Source organism: Nyctibius grandis, chromosome 6, assembly GCF_013368605.1.
Source record: "Nyctibius grandis isolate bNycGra1 chromosome 6, bNycGra1.pri, whole genome shotgun sequence".
Lineage (NCBI taxonomy): Eukaryota > Metazoa > Chordata > Aves > Nyctibiiformes > Nyctibiidae > Nyctibius > Nyctibius grandis.
This window is the reverse complement of record NC_090663.1, coordinates 30,012,467-30,028,415: the sequence shown is the minus strand read 5'-3', so window position 1 is coordinate 30,028,415 and position 15,949 is coordinate 30,012,467. Positions and strand designations below refer to the sequence as shown.

The 15,949-nt window shown below is 39.1% G+C and overlaps 1 protein-coding gene across 1 annotated transcript in view; it reads left to right on the top strand.

Annotated features, from left to right (window-relative positions):
* The window catches only part of GABRA2 (gamma-aminobutyric acid type A receptor subunit alpha2), a 60,465-nt gene that overhangs the window by 1,310 nt on the left and 43,206 nt on the right, over positions 1-15,949 (top strand). The window contains exon 2 of the mRNA XM_068402937.1: positions 1,336-1,451. Within this exon, the coding sequence (XP_068259038.1) occupies positions 1,336-1,451 (116 nt within the window). The remainder of the gene's footprint in view (positions 1-1,335; positions 1,452-15,949) is intronic.

Sequence of the window (15,949 nt, the reverse complement as noted above, 5' to 3'; positions counted from 1 at the left end):
CTATGGTTTATGTGATGTGAAGCACAGACTGCAATGATTTACATTTAAATACTTCCTCCATGCTGTTGAATTGGGGACCAACATAAAGCCCTGTCTTTAATCATTTTACAGCTTTCTTTAGAGAAAATGTCACCCAAACCTACTTTTGATTTGGAGGAGGAAGAAAACATGCTTATTTTTATGGCATTCAGAATGCCTTGATCAGTGGTTCATTTAGAGATGATAAATACTCAAACATTTCAGGTTAAAAAATCAGATGGCTGAAAAAGATGCAAATGATAATGCGTGCAGCATATGATGCTTTACTTTCTTGATACTAATATTCCAGTATTCAGTACGTAAGTCTGATGAGCTCATGCATTTCACAAGTATGGTGCTTAAAATTGTTGGCACAGTGACATTTGCATGTGTAAGGCTTTCTGCATGGGAGGGTTTCCCTCGTACACAAAACCCTTGGTCTAGGTGTCCAGGTTCGGGAGGACTGTTCAGCACCACAGCTGGCTGGGCAGCAGATTCATGTTCCAGCCCCTAGTGTTTTCCACAGAGATGTGACCCATAAAGGCTGTAACATCTTTTTCTTTACTGGGGAAGTTTGAAACAATTGCTAATCTATAGATTCTTCTTGACACTTCATTTATGATTTTTTTTTTCTGTCCAACTTTTATAAGGTTTGGCTGCATCTAGTGGAACATCAGATAGTGCTTTTTATAACAAAATAGCATTTTAGAAACCTGAAGGCAATCCACAGCTATCCTGCAGCTTGCTAGTCAGCATCGTTGTTCCCACCCACCAAATACTGACATCAGAGGACTCCCTGAGCATGATCGCTGGAGTTTTCCCTCATGTTAGTTCTTCTGGTCATGTACGTTACATGACCGTTGGGTGGAAGCATATCCACAGGATTTATCCAGAGATAGCGTATACTTGGATGAGGACAGATAGGATAGAGCCTGGAAGGAGAGAGTTCTGCCTGTGGGAACCCAGGTTATCAGTCTGGGATTGACATGCCACTGAGGTCTGGGAAGCTCTTTTAGGCTTTTGCACCTGCACAGCCAAATGTGTTAGTGGAGCTTGAAGTAGCACTCACGGTGATGCAATGTTGACTAGAAGTAGAGGCTATGGGAAAATGACTTCCTGGAAATTTTAAATAGTGTATCGTCGACTCTTACGTTTCTGAACATGTTATATACAAATTGTGCATTCATATACTCTTAACTACACCCTTCCTGTTAGAGGGCAGCAAGTTAAACCCTCAAGGCCAGCCTGCAAAAACTGCATGTTGAGTGTACATTAAAACACATTTAGCACTTTCTAAAATGTAAAATGTCTGTTTAGATCAGTGCTGGCTGACTCCCTGGAAGATGAAGCTAAGAATAACATCACCATCTTTACAAGAATTCTAGACAGACTTCTGGATGGTTATGATAATCGTCTCAGACCTGGATTAGGAGGTAATAAAAGCAATTAAAGATTGATTTTAAAAAATTAGTTTTAATGTTCAGATTTTATGCAGTGATATTCTTCCTTCAGGGTTTTTTTTTCCTAACAACTGGTATGTATCTTGATAAATTATTTATAGCTATATATTCACCCAGCTGAATCATTTGAAGTTTGAGGAAGATAACATCTATGAATGGAAAGGAGGCAGTTTCACACATTTATCTTAAGAAAAAAGAAAAAAAATCTGGTGATTTAACATAGTAAAACAGAATGAGAACAAAAATAACATCTAAAGCTGTTTTTCCAGTCAGGGAATTTTGGTTGAGCAAGGAATGCAGTCTTGATTCCCTGCAGTGCGATGACTGTATGTTTTCAGAAATCTGCACAAGTGTTTTGTGTGGCGTGTGTAAAATCCACATTTTAGATTAATTCCTTGTCCCAGTAAATTCAATGGGAATGTTGTATTTTTGGCTTCCTTGGAATTAGGGTTTCACTGGTAATTATCGTGTTGTTTCTGGGTGCCTTGCATGTATTTGGGCATTTGACAAAAAAAAAAAAAGAAAAAAGGGAATATTGGAGGATAGAGGTCACTGCACTCTTGTGCCGTGACTGCCAGTTACTTTTCAAAATGTCAGTTCACATTTTCATTTTAAAGCTGTATGCCAGCTCATGTAAGTGTGTAAGCAAGAAACTTAAATGCTTTGGTGTTGGAAGTATTACTGTGCAAAAAGATCTCTATGGTATGGCGAGGGGCAGAATATCTTGGTTTTGATAATATTTTATCTACTATTATTGTTTATATGCTGTTTTTACTATCTAACATAAATATGCATGTATAGAGTATAACACTGTTACTATTATTATTATTCGTAACAGTTTTGGTAATTGTAATTTTCAACCTGGAAACCATTTCATCTTGCTAAAACTAATTCTAGTGCAAAATCCCTGGGAGCCATTCCTGTTCCTGTTGATTTCAGTAAGATCAGGCCCAAAGCTAGAGACCTGCTGTAACTTCCATGGAAATTACTCTAACAACTCCGTTTGATCAAGTTAGGAATTAGTTAAAGCTCACAATTTTTAGCCAGCACTCTTCCATCCTGACCTGTGGCTCTGCTGCTGTCTGGTTCTGGAGAATCTTGGCTTGCATCTGACACAGCATAAAGTGGGAGCTGGTGCTGGCTGGAAAGAACTTTCTCATTATACATTAATCTTAACCTAGGATATCTTTATGTTTCCGTTTCTGGCCTCTGTACAGTGGAGACTTGTGAAATGTTTTATATTTAAGGACTTTTTAGTTTAGGTGATCCATAAAATGAGACATACAGCACTGTTGATGTGAGAATTTATATAGGGATGATTTATATGGAGACTCGATTTCTTTGCAAAATACCCAAATTTAAGAATTTAAACATAGTATAAACACACAATGACTTGCAGGTGACTTGCAGAAACATTTCATATCACAAAGCTCGCGTTTAATTGGCAGGGCTTTTAAAATCATGTTTTTTATTAGAAAAATAATGAAAAATTATTTTTTTGTTTACAAAAAGGAATGTGCCATTTAACGGGAACAGTTTGTAGTTCCTTTGCATATCATGTATTCTTTTTAACATTAAAATTTATATTGTTGAAAACAGGAATTTTAAAAGCTATTTTCCTAATGGATTTTTATTTTAGATTTTCCATTAAATCTACTTCAAAATACCTTCCTCTTTGTCTTTGCCAAGCCTCCTAGGTAATTAAAATATACTTTGGGAGCATAAAAATTAAAGAATTAACATCTGTTTGATATTGGCATACATGGCAATCAACCCATGCAGAACATGTGTGAAATGAAACTGTGTCATGCATATTAAACCGTGATAATTCATGATACATTAACCTTAATCTTCAAGAATACTTCAGTTGTGGATGGATGGATTCTTATAGTTTAAAACAACACTTGTAAAAGCCGGTTGTGATGATCCATGATATGAAATATACGAAACAATGCTTTTGTACGTAATGCTTAGTAATTATGGAGTTTCATGTTTTAGGAATTTTGTAGCACTTTGTTCCTTTTTCTCTATTAACCTGTACTCTGAAAAGAAAAACGGAAATTGTTCATCTTTTTTTTTTTTTTTTTTTTTTTAAACACTATGTACCTAGTGAGTCCTGGTAGTTTCTAAAAGTGTTTTTGCATAACTATTGCATTTTGACCATGCCACATGTCATTAATTTAATATACTGTGTCTCAATTCTGTTCCACCTGCATTTATATGAATCTGAAATAATTCAGTGGAAACCAGTAGAGCATTTACTTTGGCATAGCAGCTTGCATTATCCTGCTACACTACTATGACTGAGATCACAATCTGGCCTAACATGTGCTACAACAGAAATAGTCCAGGGTCTGAGATGGGTTCTTTTGAAGTCTTCTGAAAGCAAGAATTGTTCACCAACCCACTTTCACCTGTTGTGAAAGACGTTTTCAGAGAGGTCTTAGAGCAAAAATTCAGCTCATTGTAAAGAATTATTCATCTCAAAAATGTTTTTAATAATGAAAAGTGTTAGCTTAACACTGGCATTTTAGCTAGTTATTGACCAACAAAATGGAAATGTATAAGCTCCTTTGAAGACTGTATATGAATTCAACTAAGTAATTGCCTGTTTGGGAATTTGTTCTTGAATTTATGGATAGATTTATGATTAATTTTACTGGGAGACTTGATTTGAGTACTTATAGTATGTAACTTGATGTTTTACTGATACAGCGATACACTTCAGAACGGGGTACTATCTTCTATGGACTGTTAAGGCAGATTTAACTTTTACTGGTGATGCAGCTCTGTCATATAAACAGGTTGTGGCTGTTGGCTATTGGCCGTCCTAGCAGCTGGGGTCTTTGAATGGTGCATGAACACTACAGTGATGAAACAGCCTGCAAAATGGGTATGGGCAGGGAAGAGAAGACACTGTGCTGTCCCCTGAAGCCAGAGACATCTCATATGACTTAAATAATACCCCGATCTACTGTGTTGATATGGATAGGCATGAGGGTGTTCAAGGGGAGGTAAATTTTTCTCTGTATTCATTTTATGCTAAGCACAGGATTGCAGCTGGAACACTCTTGACTGCCCTTTCAGTTCTAACATGAACTACTTTACCCAAACATTCCATGCCATTTCTGTCTAGACATCAAAATAAATTACAAGTTTGGTTTCAAAACAATTTCCCTATGTCATTAGCACTAATTTGTATGAAATATAGCTATGCAAATGACAAGTCATGAAGAGTTTGATTGTTTATGGTTTTCTTCAAAATCATGAAAGTATTTTCTTCTATTTATTTGCTGTAATGTTTGCAAGACATTTAGGATAGCACTTTCCCATAAATCCTTTGATTTTTATTAGCATGTAGAAAAAGAAATCCACAAAAAATGAACACTAAAACTAAGCAAGGGACCAAAAGAGAATTTAGATCTTCAAATAGTGAGACAACAGAATGTTGAAGCTGAGATACAGCTGCATTCAAGGTTGGAAGTGATTGAATTATCTGTCTGCTCTGTCTGCTTTCCTCTGCCCCATGGACAGACAGGATTAAAGGAAAAAGGGACATAGATTAAGGCAATCCCCTCTTTTAATATGTTGCTGTTCTTTTGTATTAGGTGTATCAGCAAAAACATACATTTTTTTAAAATGGTAGCTTCTTTTTAGAGATGAAAAAGAGGAAGGAAGGGAGAAGGAGTGGAGATGGTGCTAAGATTTTGATATCTTGTTGGATACTTCAGTAGTCTTACCATCTCCGTAAGCTATTCAACCTGCTTTGCTTTCTCACATTTGAAATTGGTCATTTCCAGCTGCTATAGAACTTCTGTCTGTTATATAATTGAATACAAGACTTAGAAAATACAAAATTTAAATCTTGAAATACAAGACTTAGAAAATATAAAATTTAAATCTTGAAAAAAAACACAAAGGGAAGTTACAAGGATAGAGGACTGGACTTCCTAGCCTGGAGGCCAGATTTTCAACTGCCATATTGACATTGAAAAGAGCTTTGTAAATTTATACAATTCGAGGATCTTTCCACAAACTGTTGTCAGTCTCACCAGCTTCAGGAATGGCATTCTCATTGTAACCAGAGGTGAATGTTGGTTATTAAAAAACTGAGGAGGATCAGACAGTAGGAATGTGAAAACTAAATGCCACTGTGGTTCCATTTTGAAGGATCCATCTCTGCTGCAAGATGACTTTCAGACGTTCTGATTGCTTTAAACAAGACTCTCCATTGCATTTCACTTACAGACATATCAAAACCTTTTTTTTTTTCCACAACATTTTGTAAATAAATTGAGCAGGAAAACCGAAAAGAACTGAGAAGGATTATTGCTCGTTATTGCTATCAGAAAGATGGTGAGCAGTGAGCACTTGTGGGTATGATCATTTGTCACAGAATCACAGAATCACAGAATCACAGAATGTTAGGGATTGGAAGGGACCTCGAAAGATCATCTAGTCCAATCCCCCTGCCGGAGCAGGATTGCCTAGACCATATCACACAGGAACGCGTCCAGGCGGGTTTTGAATGTCTCCAGAGAAGGAGACTCCACAACCTCTCTGGGCAGCCTGTTCCAGTGTTCGGTCACCCTCACCATAAAGAAGTTTTTCCTCATATTTATGCGGAACCTCCTGTGTTCCAGCTTGCACCCATTGCCCCTTGTCCTGTCAAGGGATGTCACTGAGAAGAGCCTGGCTCCATCCTCATGACACTTGCCCTTTACATATTTATAAACATTAATGAGGTCACCCTTCAGTCTCCTCTTCTCTAAGCTAAAGAGACCCAGCTCCCTCAGCCTCTCCTCATAAGGGAGATGTTCCACTCCCTTAATCATCTTCGTGGCTCTGCGCTGGACTCTCTCTAGCAGTTCCCTGTCCTTCTTGAACTGAGGGGCCCAGAACTGGACACAATATTCCAGATGCGGCCTCACCAGGGCAGAGTAGAGGGGGAGGAGACCCTCTCTTGACCTGCTAACCACACCTCTTCTAATACACCCCAGGATGCCATTGGCCTTCTTGGCCACAAGGGCACACTGCTGGCTCATGGTCATCCTGTTGTCCACTAGGACCCCCAGGTCCCTTTCCCCTACGCTGCTCTCCAACAGGTCTGCCCCCAACTTGTACTCATACATGGGGTTGTTCTTGCCCAGATGCAGGACTGTACACTTGCCCTTGTTATATTTCATTAAATTTCTCCCCGCCCAACTCTCCAGCCTGTCCAGGTCTCTCTGAATGGCTGCGCAGCCTTCCGTTGTGTCAGCCACTCCTTCCAGTTTTGTGTCATCAGTGAACTTGCTGACAGTGCACTCTATTCCCTCATCCAAGTCATTAATGAATATATTGAATAGAACTGGTCCCAGTACCGACCCTTGAGGGACTCCGCTAGACACAGACCTCCAACTGGACTCTGTCCCATTGACCACCACTCTCTGGCTTCTTTCCTTCAGCCAGTTCATAATCCACCTCACTACCCGATCATCCAGACCACACTTCCTCAGTTTAGCTGCGAGGATGCTGTGGGAGACCGTGTCAAACGCTTTACTGAAATCGAGATAGACCACATCCACAGCTTTACCATCATCTATCCACCGGGTTACGTCCTCATAAAAGGCTATCAAGTTAGTTAAGCATGACTTCCCCTTGGTGAAGCCATGCTGAGTGCCCCTAATGATCCCCCTGTCCTTGATGTGCCTAGAGACAGCACCAAGGACAAGTTGTTCCATCACCTTTCCGGGGATGGAGGTGAGGCTGACCGGTCTATAGTTCCCCGGGTCCTTCTTCTTGCCCTTTTTGAAGACTGGAGTGACATTCGCTTTCCTCCAGTCCTCAGGCACCTCTCGCATTGCCCACGACTTAGCAAAGATGATGGAGAGTGGCCTAGCAATGACTTCCGCCAGCTCCCTCAGCACCCGCGGGTGCATCCCATCAGGGCCCATGGATTTATGGACGTCCAGATTGCTTAATTGGTCCCTGACCCAGCCCTCATCTACCAAGACAGATTCCTCCTCTATCCTGACTTCTTCTGAGGCCTCAGGGGTCCGTGGCTCCTCAGGACAGCCTCCAGCAGTATAGACAGAGGCAAAGAAGGCATTCAGTAACTCCGCCTTCTTTTTATCCTCTGTCTCCAGGGCCCCCACCTCATTCATCAGTGGGCCTACATTGCCTCTAGTGTTGGTTTTACCTGCAATGTATTTGAAGAAGCCCTTTCTGTTGTCCTTGACCTCTCTTGCAAGGTTTAATTCCAAGGAGGCCTTAGCTTTCCTAGTTGCCTCCCTACATCCTCTGACAACAGACTTCTATTCCTCCCAAGTGGCCAGCCCCTCCTTCCATGATCTGTACACCCTCTTCTTCCACTTGAATTTGCCCAGCAGTTCCCTGTTTAACCATGCAGGTCTCCTGGTACCCTTCCTTGACTTCTTACCTGCTGGGATGCTCTGATCTTGAGCTCGGAAGAAGCAGTCCTTGAATGCTAACCAACTATCTTGGGCCCCCTTACCTTCTAGTACCCTGTCCCATGGGATTTCCCCTAGCAATTGCTTGAAAAGGCCAAAGTTGGCCCTCCTGAAGTCCAGGGTTGTGATTCTGCTAGCTATTCTGTTCCTGCCACATGAGATCCTGAACTCTACCATCTCATGGTCACTACAACCAAGGCTGCCCTCAACCTTCACCTCTTCAACCAGACCCTCCTTATTAGTAAGGATAAGATCCAGCAGCGCTCCTCTCCTAGTTGGCTCATTCACCATTTGCATCAGAAAGTTATCATCAATGCACTGGAGGAACCTCCTGGACTGAGGATGGCTGGCTGAGTAGGCCTCCCAGCAAATATCAGGGTAGTTGAAATCCCCCACAACAACCAGGCCCTGTAATTGCAAGACTGCTCTCAGCTGCCTGTAGAAGGCCTCATCACCCTCCTCATCCTGATCCGGTGGCCTGTAATAGACACCCACAACAGTATCACCCCTGCCAGCCTGCCCCTTAATTCGCACCCACAAACTCTCAACTCGCTCCTGATCCGCCCCTGGACAGAACTCAATACATTCTAGCTGCTCACTCACATAAAGAGCAACTCCACCACCTCTCCTTAGTGGCCTGTCTTTCCTGAAGAGGACGTAGCCATCCATGACCACATTGTCGTTGCAGCACTGGATATATTCTTGCATAGAATCGGTGTAGTAGCGTAGAGTATCAGACTTTGTGATTAAAAGTTGTATGATGTGCTCACCAATAAGAGCTAAAAGGGAAAAAACATTTTTTCACAGAAAACACTTATTTTTTTTTTTCCCCAGATCAGGAGAGCTATATATGTGTATGTGTGTGTGTGTTTATCAAAGAGCTGTATGTCTTCAGTTGCCAGGAAACAAGGCCATGATCATATGCTGATAATCTGGAATATGTTAAATTTAGGGCAGTGTATTTATATATCTCTACGATTCGGAGTTTTTAATCAGCTTTGGAAGAGTTTGTAGCTGTAGCATTCCCCTAGCTGGACATTCAAAACTTAGTGGTGTTTGTCAGCCTCATCATGCTTAATACACATTCAGAGTATCCTAGAAGAAGACCCTTTGACTGTTTTTGCTGCAGAACACTACAGGAAAGCTTTCACTATTGTTTTTAAAGGAAAAAGTGCAGTTCCCCTGCTCAGTTCTGGTTGCTTCCTTAGCACTCCTTTGCTCCAGTTTCATCTTTTGGAAATGATGACGTCTCTCTGCCAGTGCTAGTGCAGAGCAATTCAGAGCAGCACTTGCATTTTCTGAAAGCCCGCTACCTATGTGGTTATGCCAGGATACAAAGGAGTAAACTACTGTATGCTGTGCAGAGTATTACAGTCGGGGGAAGTGTTGCACTGTGCAAAGAGGCAGAATGCTATGCTTCACAACAATTAACAAAAATCTAGGTACTTTACAGTAAAGTTTACATGCCTATAAAGGAGCTTGTCTGGGAGGATCTCCCAGTTCACTGAACATGTATATTCAGTACTTACTTTTTTTTTTCATGGCAAAGCATCAGCATTTGCTTCTAATGCTAGAAATACTGCTGATGACACCAAAGCTGAGTTAAGGCTTTGCTTACTTTTATCTCAGCTACAAGGAAGACATGAAAGCAGGTACTGCAGATTCCTGTGGAGCGCATTGGAGCTCATTGTAAATCAGACTGACGGGTTGGTTTATTTTTTCAACCAGATTTGATGGGCTAAGACAAACATTGCCTTTTTTCAGCAATACATTTATTCTGGATTATTTAGAAACTGGTTGAAAAGCAGTGGCCTTGCTGATATCCAAGGTGTTCTACTGTTGACTGCTTCCCTCTAAGACCTCTTATCATGTTGCATAAATCTTGCAATGACTTTGGTATCCAAAATATAGAGCTGCTTCTCACTCAGGCTGACTAATTTTAATAGCCAGGTACCAAAAGACTGCAATATTAGAGTTCCAAATTTTTTATTACCCTTGTGAAATGATACAATTTGTGTAATGCCACCTAAATTGGAAATATAATTATTATTTAAATAATCTAACTCTGAAATGTTTTCAGAAACACATTAGAAATTCATCCAGAATATCTTTGGGGGATTTTAATGGATTTCATGGATTTTTAGTAGTGGATTTTAACCAAGCAAAAAGTGAATTTAAAATGTAGAAATCAATGTATATGTTGCTTGCAATGAAAAAAATGTTAGTTATTCTGTAGCAACAAAGACATATTTTGTAATACAAAATTAATAGTATTCTAGGTTACACTAAAAGGTGTACAGTAACAGGGAAATCCTTTAATGTTTGCTGCTATGATGTGGCCATGGACTACTCAGTTTAATATACTCTTTGTATAGGAGACACACAGAAAGTTACGTTTCAAATCTTTTCTTTAATAAGGTAGGCCAAAAAAAGAGTGCCGACTAAAGAATTTAAGAAGGAAAATATAGAGATCTCTTATTCAATTAGATAATCACCTGAAGGTATTAAGAAAGTTTTGGTGAAGAACTATTAAACCAGCACTTAATAAAAGCATTGACGCTCTTTGAATTTTTGTTTTTAGATATATAGGGGACAGACAATATTTGGAATACACTGTCCTTCACAAAGCTGGAAAAATGGACCTTAGAGGAGTATGCTTAATTTAAGGAAAAATGGTAGTTACATCATACTGTGATATGAGTAGGCATCACTGTTTCAGTGCTGTAGGTTTCTACTCATGTGACAACAACCATATTTAAGCAAATAGTCATGCATAACTTTCAAGATAATTCGTTGGGAGGTTTTGACATTTTATCTTCAATGGAAGTTAAAAACCTGGGATTAAAAGGACATGCGGAACTCCTTCAGCTTCTTTCTGTAGAAAAGGTTGTGTTTTTTTAACAGTTCTTGCAGCCTCTGATGGCAAATATATATTTAAGTATATTTCTTGTGTTTTAGCACCCCGTAAATAAAAACTGCCATGAGTCACACCTCTTCCTATGTATTTATATTCTGCATAGCACAGAGGCTTCTACTCCATTCAAGGCCTGATTGTGGGTGATACTGTCTTTATTTATGAGACATAATCTAAAATGCTAAAAAAATGATGAAATATTACTTTCATTTTCCCCTCATTGTCTTTAAGAGGCAAGCTTATAACTATTAGGCCAATGATGGTGATTTTCGACACAGTCGCAGAGATAATGGTTGCTCAGAGAAGTGGTGGAGTCTCCATCGTTGTGGAGACACTGAAAATTTGACAGAATTGATCTGTCTTCAGAGCTGGCTCTGCTTTGGACCTTCCAAACGTCCTTTTTAAACTGAATTATTCTAAGATTCTGTGACTTACAACCAGCAAGACATTGAAATAATGGCTGAAGTTTTCCATCTTAATTGGCAACTGTGAAAAAATTAATTTTAGAATGTCAGTTCTGAGAGATATAGCTGAATAAAAATACCTGTGTAGATGAAAGATTTAAACTGCCTGTGGACAGCAGAATGCACAGTGTTGTGCAACTCTTGAGCTTATTATTCATAAACAATCCTCTGTGATAAACAGAAGATTTGAGGTAAATGGGAAAGGTCTGGAAAAATGCGGAGGACATATCCTTTTTTTGTGGTCTTTGCCTTGGATTTTCTAACATTCAGGAGAAGCTGGGACTTGACTAATAGACTAAAAGTGACTCTAGCCACATGTTTTCCCACTGTCACCGCAACCTGGAGTTCCAGAAAGGGTTATATATGGGAAAAGACAGTATTTTAAAGAGAGGCACTGTATTTCATTGAATCATTCCCAGTTTACTTTGTCATCATTAGATGGGCAGTGTACAGGGACCTGAAAAGCTGTACCACACTGTAGAGCTCAACACCTCCTCAGGAAGGAGCCAGGAACCTCTAAAGCCTGCCATTTTGAAGTGTCCTGACAGAGGTCTTCCTTTTTTCTTCTTCTGTTTTCATAGTTGCCTTTTTGCTTTCTAAATACCTATTTCATGCATTCTTCTAGAAAATGCCCAACTTTCTCCTCTGACACAAATTCCATGAATTTATTTCACTCAGTCTAAATATAGCTTTCCCCAAATCCAGGCCAGACATGCCATGTAGATGCAGCTGTCTAATTTTGCTTTTTTTCTTTTTTTTTTGTGGTGTGGAACCCAGACTTGCCTTACCCTCCTCCCAGGTACAGTTGCTTACATCCAGCTGCCTGAAAGATTTCATATCTAATGAAACTGGATTGGGGAGGTTGAGAATGATGCGAAGGCAGCCTCCTGGGTAGGTATAAAGCAAAGATCCTTCTCTACCCACAGATTGTGTGGCCTTCCTTTTGTGCCAGTACAATTTTGTTGGTGTTGTTGAGTGGTCTGAGATAGATCTGTTGCTTCTGGCAGTATTCCTGACTACATAATCCTGCTTCTGTTTTCTTGGAGTGCCACCATTTCGTGACCATTTTAAACAATAACCTTTACAATGCAGAGTCTAGTGCATCCAGTTTTTAGAATTAGTAGTGTGTAGAGAGAGAGGTATTTCATCAACAAGGATAATGCAGAAGGACATTGTAATTGCCTGTACATTAAAACTGCATCTGCTTTGCTTTTTACAGTATTTTGGTCTGTATTAATTGTTCATATTAGTAGCTCTTAGTAGTGGCTACTATTAGTATCTAACAGTAGCTTCTAAAGACTCCAAGAAACAGATACGAAGTAGAACATAGCACTGTTTTTCAAAAACCTAGCATTAGGGTAATACAAACCAAGGTAAAAAACCACTATGAGGAAGGAACAGGGGAAAGGGCAGGAGGGCAGGAAAAAAGAGATGGAGATTGAAGGAGGGAGATAAAATGGTGATATAAACATTGGCCACTTTTAAACAACCGGCAGGTTAAGACAGCGGAATGATAGTTTTTTCAAATGCCCTTTGGAAATTTGAAAGTGGAATAGTGTAAGCAGTTTTATCATTATGGTATATGCATGTATTTAAATTTCTGACATTAATGTTTTTCAACAATGAGTCATCTGTCTCAAAAAGCAGCTATAGAGGATACATCAGATAATGTTTTGTGTTGCTGCACAATTCACCAGCCTGCTAAATTAAAGCATCAGCAGAAGATTTTGAATTAATACTGTCAAAAGTCTAATAAATTTTAATGATAAGAATCAAAGCAATTTAATATGCCAAGATTAATCTTTAAACACATTTTTATGTCTGTTTTTTTCAGGTTAGCGCTCAAATTAAATTAATCACAAGCTAAAGGAAGGTTTGTTTACCACTGTCATCCTAATAATAGTTTGCTTTATAATGCAGAGTATGTCAGTCTTAGTTTTCTGAAATTGTCCGTACATCAGGAAGGTGTGATTCTGCTAATCTTCTGTAACTACTGTTGCTATTTGGGAACCATTTGTGTGATTACGTTGTAGTACATGGCTCTTGATTTACATTCCGTAATTCCTTGCCATATGTTGAGGGCTATTTAATAATTAGAGCAGTTAACTCTGTGAAAGCAGTGTAAATCAATTTCCCTCTTACCTGGGATTATTGTGCACATCAAAGGACATGAAATGCTTTAGTAAAGTTGTGTAGCTGCAATCAGAGATTGGATTTAGTTACATCTGACCAAATTACATTTATTTTTTATGTCCATACATACATACTCGGTCCTGTACATGCATTTTTTGTTGAACCAGTAGAGATCATGCATCCTAATCTGCAATTTGTTTGGGAAAAACATGGATGCCCCCTGTTCTATCTGCTTAATCTGTGGTTTTTACAAACTGTAAATTGAGTATCTTGTAATCTTGTAATGTTATGACTAATAGACTTGATTGCAATCCAAATTCAGTGCCATGGACCACTGACCTTCACTATGTTCTGACACATGTTGTTCAATAAGAATCAGTTAAAAACTGATGTACGCTGTATACCCTACATGTCCATTAACTGTATATCATGGCTTTTCTCACAGCAGTGACCACTGAAAATGTATCAGAGAACTCAGGCTACTTTGCAAAAGGGGTGACCTTTATATTTGAGTAAATAAAAAAAGGTACATGAGGGTGAAGTATTTGGGAGGTATGATCCACCACTGGTGATGGAACAGATCCCTGTCTCCAAGCCCTAGTACAGTGCTCTGTTTTACTGGTCACATAATTTCTAACATATTTGACCTGAGTGGAGAGGTTTATACAGAAGATATATTCTACCTGGAAAGATGACTTCTAAATAATCTGTTTTAGTTAGAAACTCCTAAATTTTTTCTTGAAGTGTTCAAAGACTGCTTGCATTTGTGCTCTTACATGTGAATGTAGTTTCCTGGAGTTACCTATCTGTGTTTAATGCCTTCTTCTGTTTTAACTTAAAAAATTGCATTCTCTTGATCCCTGAAATACCTGAATGTCAGAAAAATAATGTATCATCTGACTGAAAGACTGCCCTGTTGTTAGCAGTTCTTAATCTCTTTGTTGGTCTCCATTGCTTGGTGCTGATTCTCTCATCCAAGAGAGGTAATTGTCTTCCAACACATTTCCTGCTTTTTCTTTCTTGTATCTATTCTCAGTTGTCCTAAGATAATAGGTTCTTCAGACCACTTCTGTCAGGAGATCGGGAGTTATTAGAGCCATCCTCTTCCATTTCCTCAAGTGTGTGAGCCTTTCAGCACAACACCAGAGAGCAGAAAGGGAATGGAGGGGGAAGGAGAGTCTGCATTTATCTTCAAGAATTTAGCGGGGGTTGAAGGGACAATTCCTGCCCTGAATATACCAGCCTAATGTTCTAGATATTTCCTTCTGACTGACAATCTAAAGGCTACTGTAAATGCCTTTTTATTCTCATTATTTGAAGTAATTTATATTTTTCACAATTTATAGGCTCACTGAATGAGGAATGAAGTCCCTCTGGATGAGAAGAGGCTGAGGAGCATTTGTAGTGTGGAGTATATAAATGAGGAAAAACAGAATTTTGAGCCTTAGATTCAGTGCTGTGTTGATAAAACACCTCTGCCATCCTGAGGGCATGCCATAGCATTTCAGCGACCGTCCTTATGGGTGTCCATAGTGTTAACTGAGTACCAAACAGTCAACTTCTTTCTGCTAGATCTTTAAATGTGAGCTTGGTACTGCATTGCCTCGTGCAGTTTCTGAACAAAAGGGAAGATATTCCCTTCTGGAAAAATAAATAAATAAATACAGATGAGAAGGGAGAAATATAAATGCCTGTTGTTTGAGATAAGGGAATGGTCACAGCCTTAATAATCCCTTTCCATCTTCTGGGTGCTAAAAGCTGTCAGGGAATTCTTTATTTTTTTACCAGGCATTTTGTCTTTAGTTGACAATAAAAAAAAAATGAACAGATAATCTTGTTTGCTACTGCCTGATGTGCTATTTTTAAAATAACCAATTGCTTTAAAATAATATTCTGTGCTAGATGCTGTCTGCATTTTCACAAAGCTGTAGTATCTGCTTAGAAGAATATGCACTTTAAAAAACTGGATTGTAATTAAACACATATTAGGCATCATTTAAAATAAAGAAATGCTGTTTTATATTTCCTGCCTGTAAAAAACAAATTCTGTTAATTTAATGTTAAAAGCAGATTCTTGTCCCAAATATATAGCCTTTCCACATATGGAAGTCTGATGGGTTCTGAAAGTCCCATAGACAGCCAGAGGGGAATTTTCTTGTCACAGGCGACCATAAAAGACAAATTTGAGGCTGCTTAATCCAAGCTCTGGGAGTAGCCTGGGAATATGTTTTAGAGGAGATTCTAGGAAACAATGCTATCTGTAAAGTAGCTTGGAGACATTAAAGTGACTCAGCCATGGGAGTTTTGAGTGCTACAGCACACTTTTTGTAGGCACAATACACAGACTTAATCCAAGACCTTTTTTATTATTATTAACTAGATAACAGAAGAGTAACTGACAACTCTGTAACGTGTTAAAATGGGATTTCAAAAAAGATTGCCCCATTACTGTCCATGTTATTATTTTTTTCTCATTTGGTGGGTACTTGTTTGATTTAAGTATGAATA